Source organism: Petromyzon marinus, chromosome 13 (genome assembly GCF_048934315.1).
Source record: "Petromyzon marinus isolate PM22_M1 ecotype Great Lakes invasive population chromosome 13, UKy_Petmar_22M1.pri1.0, whole genome shotgun sequence".
In the NCBI taxonomy this organism is placed as follows: Eukaryota; Metazoa; Chordata; class Hyperoartia; order Petromyzontiformes; family Petromyzontidae; genus Petromyzon; species Petromyzon marinus.
The window spans coordinates 1,062,088-1,082,845 of NC_133679.1; the positions used below are offsets into that span (position 1 = coordinate 1,062,088).

Below are 20,758 nucleotides of genomic sequence, written 5' to 3' on the forward strand. Positions count from 1 at the left end.
TTGACGGTACATGACCCTATCCATCGTCCCTTTGATGCGGTGAAGTTGTCCTGTCCCCTTAGCAGAAAAAAACCCCAAGGCATAATGTTTCCACCTCCATGTTTGACGATGGGGATGGTGTTCTTGGGGTCATAGGCAGCTCCTCCTCCTCCAAACACGGCGAGTTGAGTTGATGCCAAAGAGCTCCATTTTGGTCTCATCTGACCATAACACTTTCACCCAGTTGTCCTCTGAATCATTCAGATGTTCATTGGCAAACTTCAGACGGCATGTATATGTGCTTTCTTGAGCAGGGGGACCTTGTGGGTGCTGCAGGATTTCAGTCCTTCACGGCGTAGTGTGTTACGAATTGTTTTCTTGATGACTATGGTCCCAGCTGCCTTGACATCATTGACAAGATCCTCCCGTGTAGTTCTGGACTGATTTCTCACCGTTCTCATGATCATTGCAACTCCACGAGGTGAGATCTTGCATGGAGCCCCAGGCCGAGGGAGATTGACAGTTATTTTGTGTTTCTTCCATTTGCGAATAATCGCACCAACTGTTGTCACCTTCTCACCAAGCGGCTTGGCAATGGTCTTGTAGCCCATTCCAGCCTTGTGTAGGTCTACAATCTTGTCCCTGACATCCTTGGAGAGCTCTTTGGTCTTGGCCATGGTGGAGAGTTTGGAATCTGATTGATTGATTGCTTCTGTGGACAGGTGTCTTTTATACAGGTAACAAGCTGAGATTAGGAGCACTCCCTTTAAGAGTGTGCTCCTAATGTCAGCTCGTTACCTGTATGAAAGACACCTGGGAGCCAGAAATTCTTCTGATTGAGAGGGGGTCAAATACTTATTTCCCTCATTAAAATGCAAATCAATTTATAACATTTTTGACATGCGTTTTTCTGGATTTTGTTGTTGTTATTCTGTCTCTCACTGTTCAAATAAACCTACCATTAAAATTATAGACCGATCATATCTTTGCCAGTGGGCAAACGTACAAAATCAGCAGGGGATCAAATACTTTTTTCCCTCACTGTAAGCTCTGTTGATCTGATTGATTAACCTGTCAGTTAATGCGTGTGTGTGTGTGATGTGTACTGTGTGGGTGTGTGTGATGTGTACTGTGTGTGTATGATGTGTATTGTGTGTGTGTGTCATGTGTACTGTGTGTGTGATGTGTACTGTGTGTGTGATGTGTACTGTGTGTGTGTGATGTGTACTGTGTGTGTGTGTACTGTGTGTATGATGTGTACTGTGTGTGTGTGTGATGTGTACTGTGTGTGTGTACTGTGTGTGATGTGTACTGTGTGTGATGTGTACTGTGTGTGTGTGTGATGTGTACTGTGTGTACTATGTGTGTGTGTCATGTGTACTGTGTGTGTGTGTGATGTGTACTGTGTGTGTGTGATGTGTGCTGTGTGTGTGATGTGTACTGTGTGTGTGATGTGTACTGTGTGTGTGTGTGAGATGTGTACTCTGTGTGTGTGATGTGTACTGTGTGTGATGTGTACTGTGTGTGATGTGTACTGTGTGTGTGATGTGTACTGTGTGTGTGTGATGTGTACTGTGTGTGTGTGTACTGTGTGATGTGTACTGTGTGTGTGATGTGTACTGTGTGTGTGTACTATGTGTGTGTGTATGTTTTTGCACAGAGTGGTTTTTTCTTTCATTAAATCTCAGTTAAATTCCAATTGTGCTGACAAATTAGAATCTCGATTTGTAATTAGCATAGTGCGCAGTGCTTCACTTTGTGTTCGAGAGAAGTTATGCCTTTTACAGAAAGTTTTTCTGCAGACCTCTAAATGTTATTCTTTTTAGGTGGCACCCCGTTTTAGATGGTACACCGTTTTAGGTGGCACCCCGTTTTAGATGGTACACCGTTTTAGATGGTACACCGTTTTAGGTGGTACACCGTTTTAGATGGTACACCGTTTTAGATGGTACACCGTTTTAGATGGTACACCGTTTTAGGTCGAACACCATTCCATGCGGCTGGCCAGTTGTCTTAAAGGGACGCATTTCGTGAAATAACATGAAATATGTCAAAACTCTCGCTCGACTTCAGAACCCGATTTAATCAAGGGCGGTTTAAACCCGGATTCGAACCAAGGCTATAAACAGTGCCGGGACACCACTGAGACAGCCATTGTGAACATCACTGAGACGGGATGAGAATCAGAATATTTCTTTATACTGGAGGAATCCGATGAGCTATAAAGCTCTTTTCACAGGTGTCCAGTAGGGGCGGGTAAGAACGTTAAAACAACAAACAGTACATAAACCATGACAGTAGTGCAAAGTACAAGAGAGGTGAACAAATCACCCAAACATCCTCATCCTACTTGGCAAAGCCCACTGAGGTCTTATTTTTCAGTAAGCGACCTGGTCACAAGTGACAGCTCAACAAAGTGGCACCATCATTTGGACATTTATAGCAGCAAAATAATCTAAATAATTTTCATGCATTGTGAAGAGGCCTACGCGGATTGCTCTTGTACGACGTTGTGCTTCATAATAAAGAAATACAACTGGATGGAAAAAGTTTGTGTGTTCCTTAAATGTTGAGCCTTAATGATTAATTGATGGAATTGATTCATTCCTGTCAATGTATCAAGTGGACATAACAGAAACTAAATTCCTATATTCCATGTATGGATTATCAATAACGTGGCCTGATGTTCCTAGCCAATATATCTATACCAATGGGCTCTTACCTGAGACAGTTAATATATCTTGCCGAGAACAATTTCAGACGTGGCGTTAAATCGACGTTGATGAGCGCAAATTGGAGCAGAAAGAACACGAGGGGTTCCGTGGCATTCAAACTGCCAGGCCGTGGTGCGCACAGCCTAGCAGTGCTTGTCAGGGGCTCTCCGCTTCATGCCCAGTACGCACGTATGGTATGTATCGTACGCAGCCAGCCATGCTAATCGGAGGTGCGGGGGAAGGGACGACATGCCAGCGCACTGATTGCACCAGGGAGGAACCTGTCTACCTATCTATCTAATTTAAACTCCATCCCCGCATCGCTCTGCGTGCTGCAGTGGAGCTCAGGGCCGTGTGTATGCATGTTGAACTTCTTTCGCACCGTACGTAGCCAACCGCTCTTGAGTTCCTGGATGAGGAGCAACGCTCTCTGCGTCCCTCACCTCCTCCCCTTCACCCCCCGCCCCCCATCCACCACCCCGTGCCGGCACCACAGGGATGAACAATGAGGAATACCAGATCGTGATCGGGAACGACACGTCGCGCTACTTGGTGGACGACCTCGACCCGGCCACCAACTACACCTTCTACCTCGTGGCCTACATGCCCGTGGGCGCGAGCCGCATGTCGGAGCACGTGATGGGTACCACGCTGGAGGACGGTGAGCCCCACCGCCCCACAAGTATTGACCTGGATAACTTGGCGCAGTGCTAAATGAGTTTTAGTTGCACACTCGAGTTTCAAGAGAGCGAGCAGAAGTGGCTCTGGCTTCACGAGCCCTCGCTCTGTCGTCACGTCCTGTGCACGCGGGCCGTCTGTTCGCAGCCTGCAGAGGACACGCCCGAGGAATAGCATCTCCCAAATTCGACTCGCCATGCCTCGCACTCTCCTCACTACCGCCTCATCCCCTTCCCGCTCCTTCCTCTTTCCCTCTTCCCTCGCCTCATCCTCTCTTCGCTCGGCCACCTCACGCCCCCCTCCCCGCTTCTATCATCCCCATCCCCGCCTTGCCCCCCTTCCACCCCCCCCCCCCACACTCTGCGCCCCCCCACCCACAGTGCCGCTGCGCGCCCCGGAGCTGAGCCTGAGCAGCCTGAGCCCCCGCGAGGTGCGCGTCTCCTGGGGGGCCATCCCCCCGCGCTACCGCCGCGGCCGCCTCACCGCCTACCGCCTGTGGTACCGGCGCGGGCCGGACGGGGCGCCGCACGCGCTCGACGTGCCGGGCGAGCGGGCCGACTGGCTGCTGCGAGGCCTCGCGCCCGACAGCACCTACCTGCTGCGCGTGGCGGCGGCGACGCGCGCCGGCTGGGGGGAGCCGTCCGTGTGGCTGTCGCACCGCACGCCAAAGCTCACCGCCCGCGACGGTACCGGTCTCCGTTGCTCTCCCCCCGCTCGCTCGCCCCCTGCTCGCTCTCCCCTCGCTCTTCGCTAGCTCTCCCCTTACTCGCTCACCCCTCGCTCGCTCTCTCCCGCTCCGTAGAGCAACAGTTTGTCCGTCTCTCTTCTCCGCACGCTGTGGCTCCGGCTGTGCCTAACGGCACCAATAATAGTAACCGCTTCGTATGTCCAAGTGTGTTTCGATTCCCGCTCACGGCCACCACCACCATCGACGATTGGCTGAACCGGTCCTGGGCCTCCCCTGGTATCTTTGTCTTGTCCTGCTTCAGCAAGAAAAGGCTGGGGCCCCTGTTTATTGGTGACTCTAAGCCAGTGGTGGATGTTGCACAGTTCTGTGGTGGGAGCTGGATGACATTTGTTGTCTTCTCGCATAGTGAGTTTTCTTGACCACAATTTGATCTTAGATTGATTATGTTAATATATGATCATACTGGAAATACATACTGAATCTCAAGACATTGTAAGGAGGGCCTTGCTTTGGATGGTTTAACAAGTTTTCAGAAGAGTATATGTCTAGGATGAATCTGGGGGACCTGTAGGATGCAGTTGGCATGTCTTATGCAAACAATGATATATGTTAGCCACCCAACCCTGTTTGCAAACCACTGGATTACACGCATACTTCCTGGCCACCACGAGAGTAATCAAAGTCATGGTGATATTGCACCGTAGCAGACGCCACCACCATCATAACCGACATCATCTATGCAATTAGTGCGAGCACCACCATCACCGCCATTGCCACCAGCACCATCACCAAAAGTATCACAATCACCACCAGCACCATCATAGCCCGTACCACCGGCACCATTGTCACCAGCAGCACGATCACTAAAAGAACCAACACCACCACCATCCCAATTGCTACCACTACGATCACCGCCACCACCACCATCAGCACCACCACCACCAGCAGCACCTTCGCTGAGCACGCCGGTGCAGGGCGGGGTGGTCACGGCCGTGCTCTCTTTGTGCCGCAGTCCCCGTGTCGCCGGCGCTGCACCTGGAGGCGCTCAACTGCACGGCGGTGCGCGTCACCTGGAAGGCGGCGTCGGGGCGCGGCGCGGTGCGGGGTCACCGGCTGCTGTACCGCGAGCAGGAGGGCCACCTCCAGGTGGGGCCCATCCTGCTGCCCGCCCGCGACCAGGCCTACGTCATCAGCGACCTCGGTGAGCGTCCCACTCGCTGCGTCTCGCGAGTCGGCTCCTCCACTCCCCCCTTCTCTCGCTCGCCACCATAGCCACGCACGGCACTACGAACCCAGTGTCATCCGAGTTAAATTCCCAGCCACGGTTAACTTAGTGGGCAAAGTGATATCTTGACCGGCTCTGGGCCTCCTCTATGTGTCGAAATAAATGAGTACCTGGTGTAATGTAAACTTCAGAAATTGGGAGACAAACGTGGAAAGGCGTGGTGCAGGCTACACCACCCCTTCATCGACTGTGCCGGCCTGCATAGGTGCGAGCTCACAGTACTTGCCCCAACGGTCTGTATGGCTGTAGGGAAATATTTGTCCTTGTGTGCAAGATTGGGATCATGTTGGAGAGTGGTGCCACAGTGGATTACACACTGCACTACGATACTGGCCACCTGGGTTCAATTCTAGGCTATGTACAGCATCAGGAGCAGGTGGTAGCTAAACCTGCCCTGGGCTTCCCATGGATGTCCTTTAATTAAGTGTCTGATCTGGTATGTATATCTCAGCACGAGGAAGACAAAGGCGGTTCAGGCCATACCACCTGCACGTATGGGATGCTTGCCTCAATAGGTGTTCACTCACGCCACTTATTTTTACACTTCATGACCAGGGGATCTTTGTCTGTCGTTGTTGGGCTGGGGCCAAGTGCAATAATTGTTAATGAGTTTGTTTTATGTTCCATGCACAACCTTTATACACGATCAGCCTTTGTAACACACAGGATCAGTCTTCCATTCACAATCTGCTGACTTGCCTATGTCTCCCTCTGTTCCGATAAGGGTCATTTCCTGAAACGTTGCCTTATTGTGCGAATTTTTTTTCCCCCCCCGTTTACAATTTACAACAAGCAGTGGTTGTTGGTCACAGCGGTAGCGAATCACTTCCAGCATCTGCTTCATGCTGCGCCAGTGGTAATTTTCTCTCCGCTTGAGTGATTGCTTTCTTGTTATCAGCCTCCCCCGAAATGATTTTTTGAGAAATTCCTTTCACCGTGTCCACCATTTAAAAGATACCTCTTCTGCCGGCTTGTTTAAATAGAATCTCGAAGATGTTGTTGCCGTAACACGCGCTGGGGCCCACCGCTCCGCTCTCCGAGTGGGGTAAATGCTGTGGGGGATGCGGTCTGGGTGTAGAGAGGCGGTGACAAGGATGGAGGTGGGATTGCCTACAGCACGGGCTGCTGCGAGTGAGGGCAGAGGGGCTGTTGGGGAACCGGGGGAGAGAGAGAGAGCGGAGTGCCTGGGGGATTGTAGGGAAGAGGCTGTGGAGAGTCGGCAAGAGAGCTGGCTATTGGAATGGAGGGGAAGCTGCTGTAGGGAGGCCGAGAGGATGTGCAGGGGTGGAAGGTCAGAGTGGGAGTGATGATGGTGGGTCTGTAGCAGAGGTGCTACTGCTTTATATTTAATCTACCAGCTAAAAAAAGCCCCGCTTGTCTCCTTCGGTGGCCATGATCCGGCGGTGGATATTCTGCATTGCCGGGCAAGGATTCTCGCAAATGTGGAACGCATTTTAACAACCCTGAGGGAATTATTGGCATAGTCATTGCCCAGCCAAGGTTAGACGATCAAGCCTTCTCGTTGTGAGTTGGGTATTCTAATCACAGTCCCACTCACCCACTTCTAAATAACATGTTTCCTATTAATCAGGGGAATGTACATTGACACCACTTTAATGGCTGCCTCATGTCATCAGACGCTTTGAGACAAACTTCAGGAAAACTTGCATACTTATATATTAAGGCTGGCTGTGGTTTTGTGGTTTTCACCTCGAGTCCATGAATCGAACTGTCACTCCGGCCTACCATTTCTTTCCCCGTTCAGGACAGGTACCAATTTAGAGTGAGCACGTGTGGAGCAATACCCCGTGAGTGAGGAGCTCCACATGAGTGAGTGGTACTCCGTGAGTGAGTGGCTCCTCACTAGTGAGTGGTACTCCGTGAGTGAGTGGCTCCTCACTAGTGAGTGGTACCCCGTGAGTGAGTGGCTCCTCACTAGTGAGTGGTACCCCGTGAGTGAGTGGCTCCTCACTAGTGAGTGGTACTCCGTGAGTGAGTGGCTCCTCACTAGTGAGTGGTACTCCGTGAGTGAGTAGCTCCACACGAGTCAGCGGTACTCCGTGAGTGAGTGGCTCCTCACTAGTGAGCGGTACTCCGTGAGTGAGTAGCTCCTCACTAGTGAGTGGTACTCCATGAGTGAGTAGCTCCACACGAGTCAGCGGTACTCCGTGAGTGAGTGGCTCCTCACTAGTGAGTGGTACTCCGTGAGTGAGTAGCTCCACACGAGTCAGTGGTACTCCGTGAGTGAGTAGCTCCTCACTAGTGAGCAGTACCCCGTGAATGAGTGGCTCCACACGAGTCAGCGGTACTCCGTGAGAACTGCGTACTTCCTATAATTTACCCGTCTCTGCGGTAGTCATATAAAGTGCATTTCTATGCTGTTGGATATTTTCCTATGAGCGTGTTCACTACGAATGCGATTACCCAGAGGGTTGGGAGGGGGAGTGTAGTGGTATTCATGATGTGCGCTATGATTTGCTTTCCATCATGTCACAGATAAGATGTAGACAACATCGTGACAGCACACAATCCTTCCTATTATTCATGAAAATCTGGCCTGTTGGGGCTGCGGTTTGACTCTCAATTGGAAGGTTGCAAGTTCAGTTCCCAGCCTGGGGCATGACTCAGCCTGTTATTCCACTGAGGTCAATGATAAATAAAAAGTCAGCGGCGGTTAATCTACTGGCTCCTACCACGGGAATGTGGAATTACTGCCAGTTGCTCAAGGCCACCAATTGAAGAGACTTCCCCGCCCTCCTTGCGTATTTGGATAGGGAGCTACTTTGACTTTATCAAGGGTTGGGTAATGAAATACAACAGACCTGCATAACAATACAAGTGGATGTTGTTATTGTTGTTATTGTTGTTATTGTGAGAGAGCGTACCCCCTCCCTGTACGAGTTGTTCAGAGAGGGGGTTCATTTTATTGCCACTACTGTGTCTAAGAGATGCTCAGTTTACCAAGCATGCCGTTGCGTCACTGGCAAGTGACTAACTGCTTACTATATTTGATAAATACATTTCTAGTTTTACGTGAACAAAGTATTCTTACCAGGGCATTGTGAACGCATTCGTGTTCATGCTTAATGCGCTGCTGCTGTTGATAAACCTCTGAGATTTCTATTTGATGAAAATTCAATTTTTATTATATCCATAATTTTTTTTTATAAAACAGAAATCATCATTAAATTCACTTTCAGCCATTTGCCAATCCACTGCTGGATAGGGTTGCCATCTCAGTGTCAGCCCCTGGGGGTTGATTGACCTTCCTTCCCTCCTTCACCGTGGTGGCCACTGCAGGTTGCTGTGAAGACAGACGCCTGGGGAACAGATTGCAGTCGCCACTGATGTTAGCCGTGGCGTGGAATACAGCTCCAGGTGGCTGGGCTTATAGTTGCTAACCACTGCACCCGCCACTCCACGATAACAACGGGAAGCATCAACACGAATGTTCCCCGTTATTAATGTCAGCAGAGAAAGTATCCACAGCTGTAGAGTATCTTGCCAATCACAATTGAGACAAGATACTCTATAGTTCTTTAAATTGGCCAAATGCAGAATGTAATGGTGCAACTCCATCCGACTTCAATTTGCTCTGTGTTGACCGAAGACACCGCCACAAAGAGAATCTGCTGCTGCTGCTGAGTATAAATCCCATTTGGCCACAAGCGTAGCCTTGGGTGCACGTTACCGTCAACTGGAGATGCAACGGTGCGTTGATTCATCGATAAGTATTGATTCTTAAGCTCGTGATACAAGCACTGAATCACGTGCGGTGACAATCACTGTGCGTCGATTCACGTGCATTGTTCACAATGTGTTCGCATGACGTGTGCAGCCACAAGAGATGCTACCATCCGCCAAATCGTGAAAAGAAATAGTCGATTCTTGAAACAAATCCTAACCCTGATCGCAACATTTCACTGAACATCGCACCGTAGGCAGGAGGAGTGGCTTTGTGCTTTGTTGGTTACTGGTAGCATATTGCACAGGCATTTCTCATGTGAATAATAATCCGTAACATTTTTCCTACGGTGATTCCTGTTGTCTGCAATGCCACACAGATATCAGGCACGCTTGCAATGACTCTTGCTCATGATGTTTGCTTGACAATGAGTGACATATCAGCGTGGACGTGAGCAATTCTACTGCGTATGGTTTTCGTAAAATCATTACAGAGCATTGAAATATCATTCTCTGCCTTTGCACTGTAGTCAATCATTGGCCAGTGCTTGTGAAAACAACGTTCTGCTGATTCATCAGTGCCGTCTAAACGCAGAGTAATGCGTTGGCTCCATTGCTTCACTCCACAGCCCTTTTAATTAAAGGACTCATTACCTCCTCAAACTCCCTTGGAAGGCCCCCGACAGCTCCCTCACCGCCACCAACAGCGGCAAGATTTACTGATCTGCCCCAATGTCCTCGTCTCCTTCCCACCCATCCAACGGGAACGCTGTTAAAGTTTAACTGAGCTTGGGTTTTCCCATTCACAGCGAGCCTCTTGCTTTATGTTGGCTGCCTGACCTTAGGTAATGCATCAATGGTGCTAACTATGGGACAATCGTGGGGGGGTTTTAAAAATAAAGATCCAGTTTAGGTCACTTAAGTTCAAAGGGTGTAATTCATTTAATCCATACGAATGGAAAGTAAATGCCAGTTCGTATTCCGCAAATATATTTTCAAGAACAAAATACTGACAAAAGTAACAGCCGTGCTCCAGTGTTTGTGTGTGAAGTAAAGAATGCAGTGAGTAACCCCCTGAGTATGCGGCTGAAAGAGCTGTGGTTTTCTCCACTGCGCGTCTCACTCGGCACGCAAACCGCCCGCTCCCTCTAAGCCCTCGCTGACTTCGTCAAAGCCTGCTCTTTTGTTTTAATTAGACATGAATAAATAAAAAGAAGGTTATTGGTACTTGTTGTGACAGACAAAAACGAGCGTGCTGTCCCCTTGCCGTCACTCTAACAGCCACAAGCAGGGCCCTCCGTGTCTCCCTGGCTGCCTCTGCGGCCACCGCCACTCCGCTGTCGCTTGGCTGGAGTGGTGGAAGGGGCGGGCGGGGGAGGCGTGCCAGGTTGAGTTGAACGTGAGCTCAGCCGGCAAGGCCAGGCCCGCTGGAATGTATGGAGTACGAGGTGTCTTGTTGTTTACGTTTGTGGAAGAGACCTTGGTTTTCACGGCGGGCGATGGATCAGTCAGAACGTTTTCTTTACCTTGAGCTGCTCGCTCGCTCGCTCACGTTGCCTTAGCCCAGTGGCCTTAAGCTCTGGAGGCTTGGTTGTAAATAAAAGTGAGCACAAGAAGCGCACGTTCTCTTTGGGGATTTCAAGTTGGCCCCTTATCTCTTTGTTGCACGCGATGGCCAACGCACTTTTGAAAGCAAGATTGTAAAGTTGGTTACGGCAGCACGTTATTAGCATTTGCTAAGGCCACCGCTTGCTGCGTGTTTACTACTGAGCAATATGGAATAATCGCAGTCACTCTTAAGAATTAACTTTGACGTTTGCAGTGTTATCCGTGAGGTATGTCGTGCTTTGGATGGCCATTTTCTAAACCTTGCGGATTGGCCCTCGAGTTGCCAACCGTCCGGTTTGTGACTGGACTGTCCAGTTTCTGACCTTGCTGTGGCAACGTTCGTTCCACGTCTTTGACCAGACGTTACACTTGCCTGTGCAGGGGTGGAGGGGGGCACGGCAACACGGCACGTAGGGGTCTTAATGAACCGGTTTCAACTGGACCAGAGGTTGCCTGCTCAAACAACGTTGTGTAGTTAATATTTTGGTCCACAATGCCTCTACAGGCTGACGACTGAAAACGTGTCATTAATTGTATGTGGACGGATGGAGGGCGCGTGTGAGTTCTATGAAAATCATGTTTGGATCATTTGTCATGTATGCTTGTGCTGTCTCCATTTTTTGGAAACTGGAATGTGGCAAATTCACCCGTTCAGTGAATAAATTCCACATTTACCATCAAATTTGACAGAGGCGTTTAATTTGCTTTTAAAACTCTCACGATGAAATCACGAGCGGTAAAATGTAATTCACGTGTGCATAGTGTGTGTATAAGATGTGCACGTGTACACGTTTTATGCACACTGTGTGTGTCTTCTGAGAGAGAGAGAGAGGAGAGAGCAAGTGAGGGGTTATGAATAATTGCTGTCATATGCTGAAGTCTCAATCGCAAGGCCCTGCATGCGAATGCCTCCTTCAAAGCCGTGCTGGGCTCACAGCGGGAGACGTGATGAGGCCGCCCACCCGCCCGCCGCCCGTGCGGAGTGCGAGGCGTGCTGCGGCGCGCCTTCTAAAGGGCCCATCTCTCCCTGCCGTCCGCTCCTTCTAAAGGGCCCATCTCTCCCTGCCGTCCGCTCACCGGGGGCCCCCCAAACGGCCCCCGCCCACCCCACCGTTCCGCTTTTGTCGGCTTTGTGTGCTGTCGGCCACGAGCGGCCTTCCCTCCCGGGGGCAGCGCTCACAGCCCCGCCGCACAATTGCCTTGATTCCGCCGGAGTGACAGGTGAGCGCTGTTTAGCAAATGTTTTTGGTGCCTTTGCTGGCAACAATTGTGGGTATTTTTTTCTTGGCTATATAAGGTTGGTTTTCCTTTCCTTTCCCACAGATTTGTGAGACTGAGATTAATTTTGTCGTGAATGCCTCTGTTTAACGACAGCGGCCGCTTGCGAGCGGTGACCATTACCGGTGACCATTACCGCCGTCCTTACCGCCGCGCGTGCGTCTGTTTATTTCACGTCGGTGGCTGTGGGCGCGTGCGAGAGGCGAGAGGCCCTTTGTGTCGACTCACCCCTGCCATGTGGCCACCGGTCCACAATCACCCCGTGGATTTTCCGATGTGCAGTGGTTCGGCAGTTATTGACAATTTGCATTGAACACGTTTTTACAATGTTGTTTACAAGCGAGGACTTCAGTGGCCTGTCCTTGTAATCGTTTATTTTAACGATCCTTGTGGGGTCCTGCATTGCTTCGCCTGGGAGGGGGTTTCTCGTGACTCACGAGGGCGCTTAACAGATTCGCAGCGCAGATCCTCTGAAGCGAACACGATGTTGGGCTTATTTCAATATTGATTGGGCATACTCCTCATACCTTGTAGTCGTAGTAGCAGAGGTGTGAATGGTGTTAATGTTTCACAGTCAAGTGGAAAACAACGTCAAAACTCCTCCCCACTCGAATATTGATTCTTGATGCCACCGCATTTTATTACTGAGAGAGAAACTAAGCGTAATTTAAATGATCGGATTATTTATATTGGGTGAAAAATACTGAAAACGCGGTATGTTTTGAGGGGAAAGGAAAAGTTTGGAAATACCCAATGAGCAAAGATAATCAGTTGGTATGGATAGCGGTCATGTGTGAATGCCTGAAGCATCAACGACTCTCTCAGGGATAGAACGAGAAGTATCTCTCTCGTCATCTCACGAGGTAAGATCCCATTGAGATTAACATCTCTCTCTCAAAGTAGACCCAGGGGGAATGTAAGAAAATACAAGGGCAAAAAGAACAAATGTAAACGGCAATTAAATCAAAATTATACATGTTGAAATATGTTTAAGGCAACTATAAACACAAATACATTTAACAGAAACAATATTTACAGCGCTTTGTCAATTTGGACGAAGGCTTCCCCACGTCATTCATTCACGGAGCTTGTAACAAATAGAGACAGGAAAATACGCAAACATTTTGTCCCGCAGCCGGCTTTCTCTCTCACCTGAAGACGGTCGCTTGCGTTGCGATCGAAACGTCGTGATCTATTATTTTTCTACTACCCACGTGACTTTACCGAAAGAACCAAAGAGTATGGATTCCTGCAGTCACGAAAGCTTCAAACCAAGATCTTACAACTCAACATATAAAACCATTCACATATACGTTTATCAATGACTCAATCTAACGAGCCGAAATTGTATTTCACAGGCAGATTTGCAATTGTGGAGTTTACATTTGTATATCGCAAAAAACACATCGTTGCGTACGCAGCTCAATAATTGATTTATCCCATTACAATATCGGCCATGCACCTCTAAGTCTGGTTTCAAGTCCAGGAAAATCCAAGAAAGTGTCAAAGTGTGGCTTTAAAGCAGTCAGAGGTTGGTTGGAACTCACAAATCCTTAAACGTTGCTGCTGGTGGGCTCCATGGGTAGTGTGATCCAATCGGAATCACGTGGGTAGTGTAATCCAATCGGAATCACGTGGGTAGTGTGATCCAATCGGAATCACGTGGGTAGGGTGATCCAATCGGAATTACATGAGGGTGCGAGAGTTCAAATCCCGATCAGGGGAGGTCATCTCAGACCCATCATCCCCTTGCGGTCAATAAAACGATCACTGCTCTGTCGGAAGTCAACAGTGGTTTGGTCCCTCTTGTAAAATGTGAAATTTCCACCGCTGACTCAGTGCGGCCACACGCTCATTTACATTACAACCTTTGGATTTTAAATGGAATAAAGCAGCCTCGTATTCCGTCAACTTCGCAAAATCCCTCTGGGGGCCAACGCGGTTGGCTCGCGAGGACAAATGGCTCATGAACAGCGGTAATTGTAATCATCGTTCTTGTAATGTAACTAACGGATTGTGTTCTACGCCGGCTGCGCGTGGACAGAAGCGGGGACAGTGCTCGACCGTTAGAGAGCGGTAACGATCGCTATCGCAAGGGTGCTGCTGTCGTATATGAGCACACAGCATTAAACTCTATTGGATTGTGTCAGCCTGGGAACTCTAATCGCTCGCTGGGCCCTGCTGATTGATAGGCCGGGGTTTGCCCGCAGCATAATCAGTCACCTGGAGGCTGCTCTGTGAAGGAAAATCATTTATTTATTAAAATACGTCACGATTCTTTTAGTCCCTCTGCCCGGCGTGCGTTCACATCGGATTTTAGTCTCAAGCTTTAGGAGGGTGCAGTGGATTTGAAAAAATAACCCCACCTCCTGCTAAAGTGTGACATATTTCTCTTGTCTTGATTTTATCTGATAAATCCACATTTGCATCACTGCTTCTGGCCACAGCGAGTGCATAACATTTTATAGAAATCTGTTAAATCGATGGTGCCGTCGCAATGTCGACGCTATAGATCTGCGTAAGATCATTTGAAAAGGCTTCACGTGCCCAACGAGTCACTTGTAATGATTTTTTTTTAAAGGCGCCGTTTGAAAATGCGCCCTTTCAAAAGCGGCCGATGATGAAAATTTAAGTTCGTACTTTTGACTCGAGGCGCCACAGCGTTAAGATGATCGGCTTGGCGCCTTCAAAACAAACCCGCGGCGTTTGTGTGCACCCCGTGGCTTGAATGAGCACCCCACGCTACCTGTGTGGCTTCCCGCGGGGTCGAAGGGCAGCCCGCCGTGCCGCGTGATTAATACGCCGCATTTATCTGCAGGCGCAGCGCCACGGCCGGCCCCCAGTGCGCCATCTCCGCGCCAGCGTCTCTCATTATGACGCCACAACAATGCGCGCCGCTGATGCAGAGTAGTTAATGGACTGATAAAGAAAAGTAATTTTTTTTCCGTGAGGTGCTTTATTCGAGACAGGTCAATTCATTCGCGTGTCGCCCAGTGATACATTTACGATTGAAACGTCTGATTCGCACCACATGCGCGGGCGTGCGGGGGCTGGGCAAGTGTATTCATAAACGCGTGCGCCTTTATTAAAAGTCAAGAGTTTCCGCTCTCGAGCGAGCGTAGGGCAGCGCTCATCTCCATTTCCTGCCCCGAGGCATCGGTGGAAATTCCTGCGGCAGTAGCCATAATCTTTTTAGGACTTGCCACAAATTCACGTCGTCCACCGCGATGGGATGCATACATGCTGAGCAGCGAGAGACACTCGTGGCGAGAGTGCAAACTCAAATGCACGATCACACTCACCGCCAGGATAAGCGAGCAGGCTTAAGGGGAGGGACAAGTGACGATGAGATTTGGTGGCCCCTGGGTGACACTCGCGATGGAGAAGGCGGCTGGGAGGGCGAGGATGCTCACAGTGCTCGAGGGGAAGAGCACGAAGGGAGCCGGGATGAGATCTGGGATGAGATCTGGGATGAGATCTGGGATGAGATCTGAGTCCGCATGGGAATTGGATCGATTGCAGCTGCACGGGCTCAGAGGGCTCTGGTGTGGGATGGCCTTCATCTGTGCGGGGTTCAGCAGCGTGGTGTAGATGGAGTATGTAAATGTCATAATGCATACACGCACGTACACTCACACTTGTACGTACGCTAGCACGTATACACGCAAACACACGCGTGTGTGCGTGTACTCGTGCATGCCTACACATGCACATACACAAGACACGGTCAGACCATTTTTTAGATTAATATCAATAATATAAAACACATTTCCTGTGATTATAAAATACTTGCACTTACTTGGACATAGGAAGTTACAAAGTCAAAGTGATTTCCCGCTCAGATGAGTGTTGAGACGGAGCTCATCTCTTATTTAGTTCCCTGAGCCCGTGGTGGAAATTCCACATTCTTATGGTAGGGGTGGATCTATCCATAGGACAATCACTGCTGATTTGCCCACAAAGTGACCCAGGAGGGCTGATGGGCCGAGTCAACCCACAACCAGAATTATAATTTTTGCCACATTCCGATTGTGGGCTGTTCGCTCTGCCAATGAGCAACCTGGCTGGGTGTCGTGTGGTGGCAGGTCTAACGACACACATATTTACACGATCTAACCCAAAACACCTACCCTATATTACGGATAATTAGTATGTGGAGGTACTTATCCTATGTTTGCAGCCTGTAGCCAGTTGCCGGAAATTCCACATTCCTGTGGCAGGGACAAGTTGATCTCATTCACATCTCCTGTTTTCACCCTTATCGTTTTTACATGTCGACATTAACATCAATGGCGAGGTGCGCGGCTCGTGGGCGTTTGGGTGAATGTGACGTCTGGGCCGAGAGCAGGCGATGTGGGGGGGGGGGCACAGGGCCCCCCTCCCCGCCCCCCCTCATCACGTGAATCCACACCCCGAGCGTCGCCGTGGCTACGGCGTATTGAGATATCGAGCGCCGGGCACCGCTGAGCCTGGGGAATTCATTAGCATTCATCAATTAGCAGTCGGAGCGCTCGCGCCGATTCCTGCCGGCGCAATTGACACGTGGCCGTTACACGAGCGGCGGTGGCGTGGTCGCCGATAAACACGCGCACGCGCGACCGTCCGTACGTCCGTACGTACGTCGCTGTGCATCAATTCGGACTAAAGTGGCCCGGGTAGCGGCGGGGGATAAATCTTCATTTGAGAAAAAAAAACCCGTCGCAGTTGTGCCGGAGCCGGGCGGCTACCGGGCACGGCCTCGGACGCCGCGTAACCGCGGGCCGCTCCCGCGCCGTCGGCTCAATGCTTAACGTGATCATCGGAGGGACGTGCCGTTGTTAGCAGGGCGCCGGGCGCGCTCGTTGGGCCGGCTTGACGCCCGGAGCGCGAGCTTTGGACGCGGCAGCGCGGCGCACGCGGAAATTGTCGGCGGCTTTCGATCATCATTAAGAGGCACGGCGCGCACTGTCGCGGGCGGTCGCCTCGTCGTGTTACCGGCCGAGCTGCGCGTCGGAAAAGGAGCATCGTGATTGAGTTTGTAGTGAATCGCGGAGTCCGCAGGGCGGTCTACACCGGAGGTGAGAGAGATCGCGCCCAAAGTGCCGCCCAGCCCAAGGCTTTGTCTCGGCTGAGAGCGAACCCTTCGTGGATAATTTGACTAAAATAGCATCAACGGAGCTTTTCATTCTGATTAATGCAGCATCCCCGGGCTTGTCACGAAATCAATGCCGTGATAAATTGACGCGTTGAGCGGACGGGCCGCAGCACGGGGGGCTGAGGAGGAGGCCCCTCGCGCGGCCACGGTGAGGGGGCTCCCGCTCCGCTCTCTCGCGGCTCGGCGAGCGCCACGTCGCTGCGGTTTCATTACGGTCCACCGTCCCGCTGCCGTAGGCGAAGAGAAACTCCTACGGTGCGTGGCGCTGTGAAGCTTCTTCTTGCCCGTCCCCATCACCCCCCCCCACCCCGATTCCGTGAGGCCATCACGGAATCTTGTGACGACGAAGCGCGAACGTGGTGCCCAGTGATGAGCAGCTCTGCCCGGCGAACTCGCTGTGGTGCTTGAGAGACGCTTGGAGCGCGTGTGTGCGTTACCGAATGTTCAGTAGCGCACACGCACTCCTGAACGCTCAGTCGTGGGTGTGCGCGCTACTGAACGCAGGCACCATCATTTAAGGTTTAATTGTGAAATCTTTCCAATGTTTGTTGGCAGGCAAGACATATAGAAAGATCCCCTGTATAGCCGTTAAATAATAGACTGTTGGGGCCAGTGCTGTAAGCAAGCACCCATGAAGGTTGGCGCAGCACACGAGGGGGTTGGTGGCCAGCACCATGCCCCGCATCTCTTGTCTTCACAAGGTACTCATTTACAGTTTAGTCGACCTAAGGGAGGCCCAGGACTGGTTCAAATATTTGCCACTGTTATTTGTTGTGAGCGGGAACCAAACTCGGGTCGCCACTAACATACTACAGCAAATCGTACATCGACATATACTCTCACACGCCTTTCCGCTCATTCTCACATCCACTTGTACACATCCACACATGGACACACTGCAGTATCCACACATCCGCTCATAACCATACACACATCAACGCACACGCACAACCATTCACACATTTGCACTCACCTCTCCACACACACACACACAAACTCGTGCACACATTGACACACGCACGCATCCATGCAAACTCATCCACACATTGACATACACACAGACACCCATCCACACATCCGCTGAGAGCCACACGCATCCAGAAAACGTGCGAATTGCATTCCGTAAGTGCCTGCAGGGTTTTTTGGCAATTAAAACGAATGCCCGCTGGTGCGTCGCCGCTCTCCGCACCATCACGCGAGCCCACAGCTCCGAGGCAAGCAAAAAACTATAATTGAGCGCAGGAAACATTTGGCGAGCGCTAACTCTTCCAGTTGTCAGTGCCGCCTTTATTCCGCGCGTCCCCCTTTCGTTCCCCACGGCCACAATGGCCTTTCTTACGGGCGCCCCGAGAGGTCGGGGTCTGAAAGCGGCTGCCGGGCAGGTCAGAGGGCAACGGGGGGGTGGGGGATGGGGTGCGGGAGCGGCCCTGCCCACGAGGGACCAGGGGTCACCGAGCCAAAGGTTGAGCCGCGTGATAGCCCCCCCCCCCTCCACTGCCCGGCACACAATAGGCGGGCCGGAGCGAGGGCCGGGCTGGAGAGAGGGCAGGGGTGGCGTCTGCCCCCGGGGAGGGCGATGGTCAGCTGTTGCCCGGAGACAGGCAGGCAGGGGGCATCTGCAGATGATCCCAGCGCTGGGCCCATGGCTGGCCTGCCTTTGTGGGGCAGACAATGAGGTGTTCGAGGAAAGTGGCATGGCCTGATTTATGGGGATGGCCTTCTGTTTTTCGTCCCCTCCTCTCCAAGCAAATGGCTAAAATATTTTAGATTTAACTTTTTTCCTAACCCCCCCACCCGAAGCAAAAAATCTGGGCTCCCCACGGAGAGCGTGAAATTGTCAAAGCCATTTAGTGAAGCGGCGTTTTCTGACAGCTGCTTGTGTTAAGTATTTTAATGTTACCGCCCTTGTAAACGTTGTGGGTTAAACACTCCAAACGGGCATCGGGAGAAGGCTAATTTATAACATCGCAGCTACCATGCAGCCTCGAATGCACATGCTGCTCCTCACTAATACATATGGTGCACTGTGTTTGTGTATGGGGAGCGGTGGCGCAATGGTTAGCGTGCTATGCTATGGAGCCAGCGGCCTGAGTTAGATTCCCGCTCACGGCCAACACCAGTGACAATTTTCTGAACTGGTCCGGGGCCACCCCTAGGTCGACTCAGCCTCAAAGGAGTACTTGGTGTGTAAACATGGCCACCCATACCCTCATGCACCGTGCCGGCCTTCGTAGGTGCTTGCGATCAGCACTTGCCCCAACAGTCTGTTCAGGCTATAGGGAGAAATCTGTCTCTTTGTATTTGCTGGAGTCGTGGAAACCACGGATACGAAAGCAAGAAAAACCCGTGGGAAGCCAAGTGTCAATGAAATTGAAGCGTTCATCGTCACTGGCCCTGCGGTTTGAAGCTAACATCGAGTGCGCGCTACACGTTGCTGTTTATTGGGTTAAATGTTAAAGTGCACGGCTTTAGCCGCCTTTAGGGTGCCCCACGGTTTTCGGCGGTGGTCCAGCATGTATCGCGTGTGTAATACTTTATGCCCGAATTATGAGCACTTCAGTTGCTCAATTCTGTCAGCTGAATAAGTCTTCTATCGAAACAAGAGTGATCTGGAGCGATCGCACGGCACTGGGGGGGGGGGGATGTGGGGGGGGAGCCGTAATCCGTGTTGCTCGGCCCCCGAATGTTTGCCCCCATAATCCAACCCTAATCTGGGCCTGGCCCCTAGCTATGATATCGACTGCTGCAGTGCCGAGATGTGTTTGTGGCCTGCGCGTGTTTGTGCTCGGGATAAGGGTTCGTGCACGGGGCTGGGGTGGCGGGGGAGGTGGTTGTGGGGGTGGTGGTGGCAGCATTCCTCCGAGCTCTGTGTGGTCTCGCCATGCAGAGACCCCCACCCCACCCCTCTCTCTCTCTCTCTTCCTTCTCCACCCTGGGATGCTTCTTTCTGACCCCCGTTCGGCTGCACCGCCTCAGTGGACTTTATGTCCGATGAGCCTTCGCTTCTCTGTGCTCTCAATGCTGCGAGATTTTTCAAGGTGTGGATTGATTGATTTATAACACCGGTTGTTTCTTGCTCGACTCTAAATCCTTCCCCTGGGCAGCAGAGGACGTGAATACGCGGTAATCAGTCTTCACAAGGCGAGGCTCATCTGAGGCTTTTTAATCGCCCAATAAATACATAAATGGATTATTTGTCCGCGTGTGCGAGTGTAACAACGACAGAGCGCGAGCTTGGCATTTTGACCACGGACTCGCCATAGAGATGAACGCCTACCCACTCGTGTCAGGAAACATCCTAACTTGTTAATTTTTTTTATTTTATTTTCCAACTTTCTTTTCTGTAAAACTTAAGCAATGTATTTGGAGTGGCACGGCAAAGCCCTTGCTTCCCTCCCTTCACTGTCGTCACCCCGAGTACCGAATGTCGGCCTCGCTCTGTGCGTCCATCGCGAGCCGAGTTTGTCGCAGCCCACTGGGGTCACGATGGGCACCGCACAGCCATCATCGTGGCCGACGCCGCCACTTGAGTTGCGGTGTTGAGTTGGGGCTTGCGGGAATCGAACAGGAACAGCTGCCACTGAGGGTCCCCTTGGCTAGACTGCAGCAGGGACATCAGAATGGTTCAGATGAGATGTGATGCAAGGCGCTTAGAGTTGCCGAGGCCTTTAAGCACGCCCCCTCCGATTAGCACGGTTGGCTACGTACGG

At 51.1% G+C, this 20,758-nt stretch overlaps 1 protein-coding gene across 2 annotated transcripts in view; it reads left to right on the plus strand.

Annotated features, from left to right (window-relative positions):
* Positions 1-20,758, plus strand: part of PRTG (protogenin) — a 121,978-nt gene that overhangs the window by 76,087 nt on the left and 25,133 nt on the right. For both annotated transcript variants that reach the window (XM_032953820.2, XM_032953821.2), the window contains exons 9-11: positions 3,190-3,354; positions 3,752-4,057; positions 5,072-5,260. In XM_032953820.2, the coding sequence (XP_032809711.1) occupies positions 3,190-3,354; positions 3,752-4,057; positions 5,072-5,260 (660 nt within the window). The remainder of the gene's footprint in view (positions 1-3,189; positions 3,355-3,751; positions 4,058-5,071; positions 5,261-20,758) is intronic.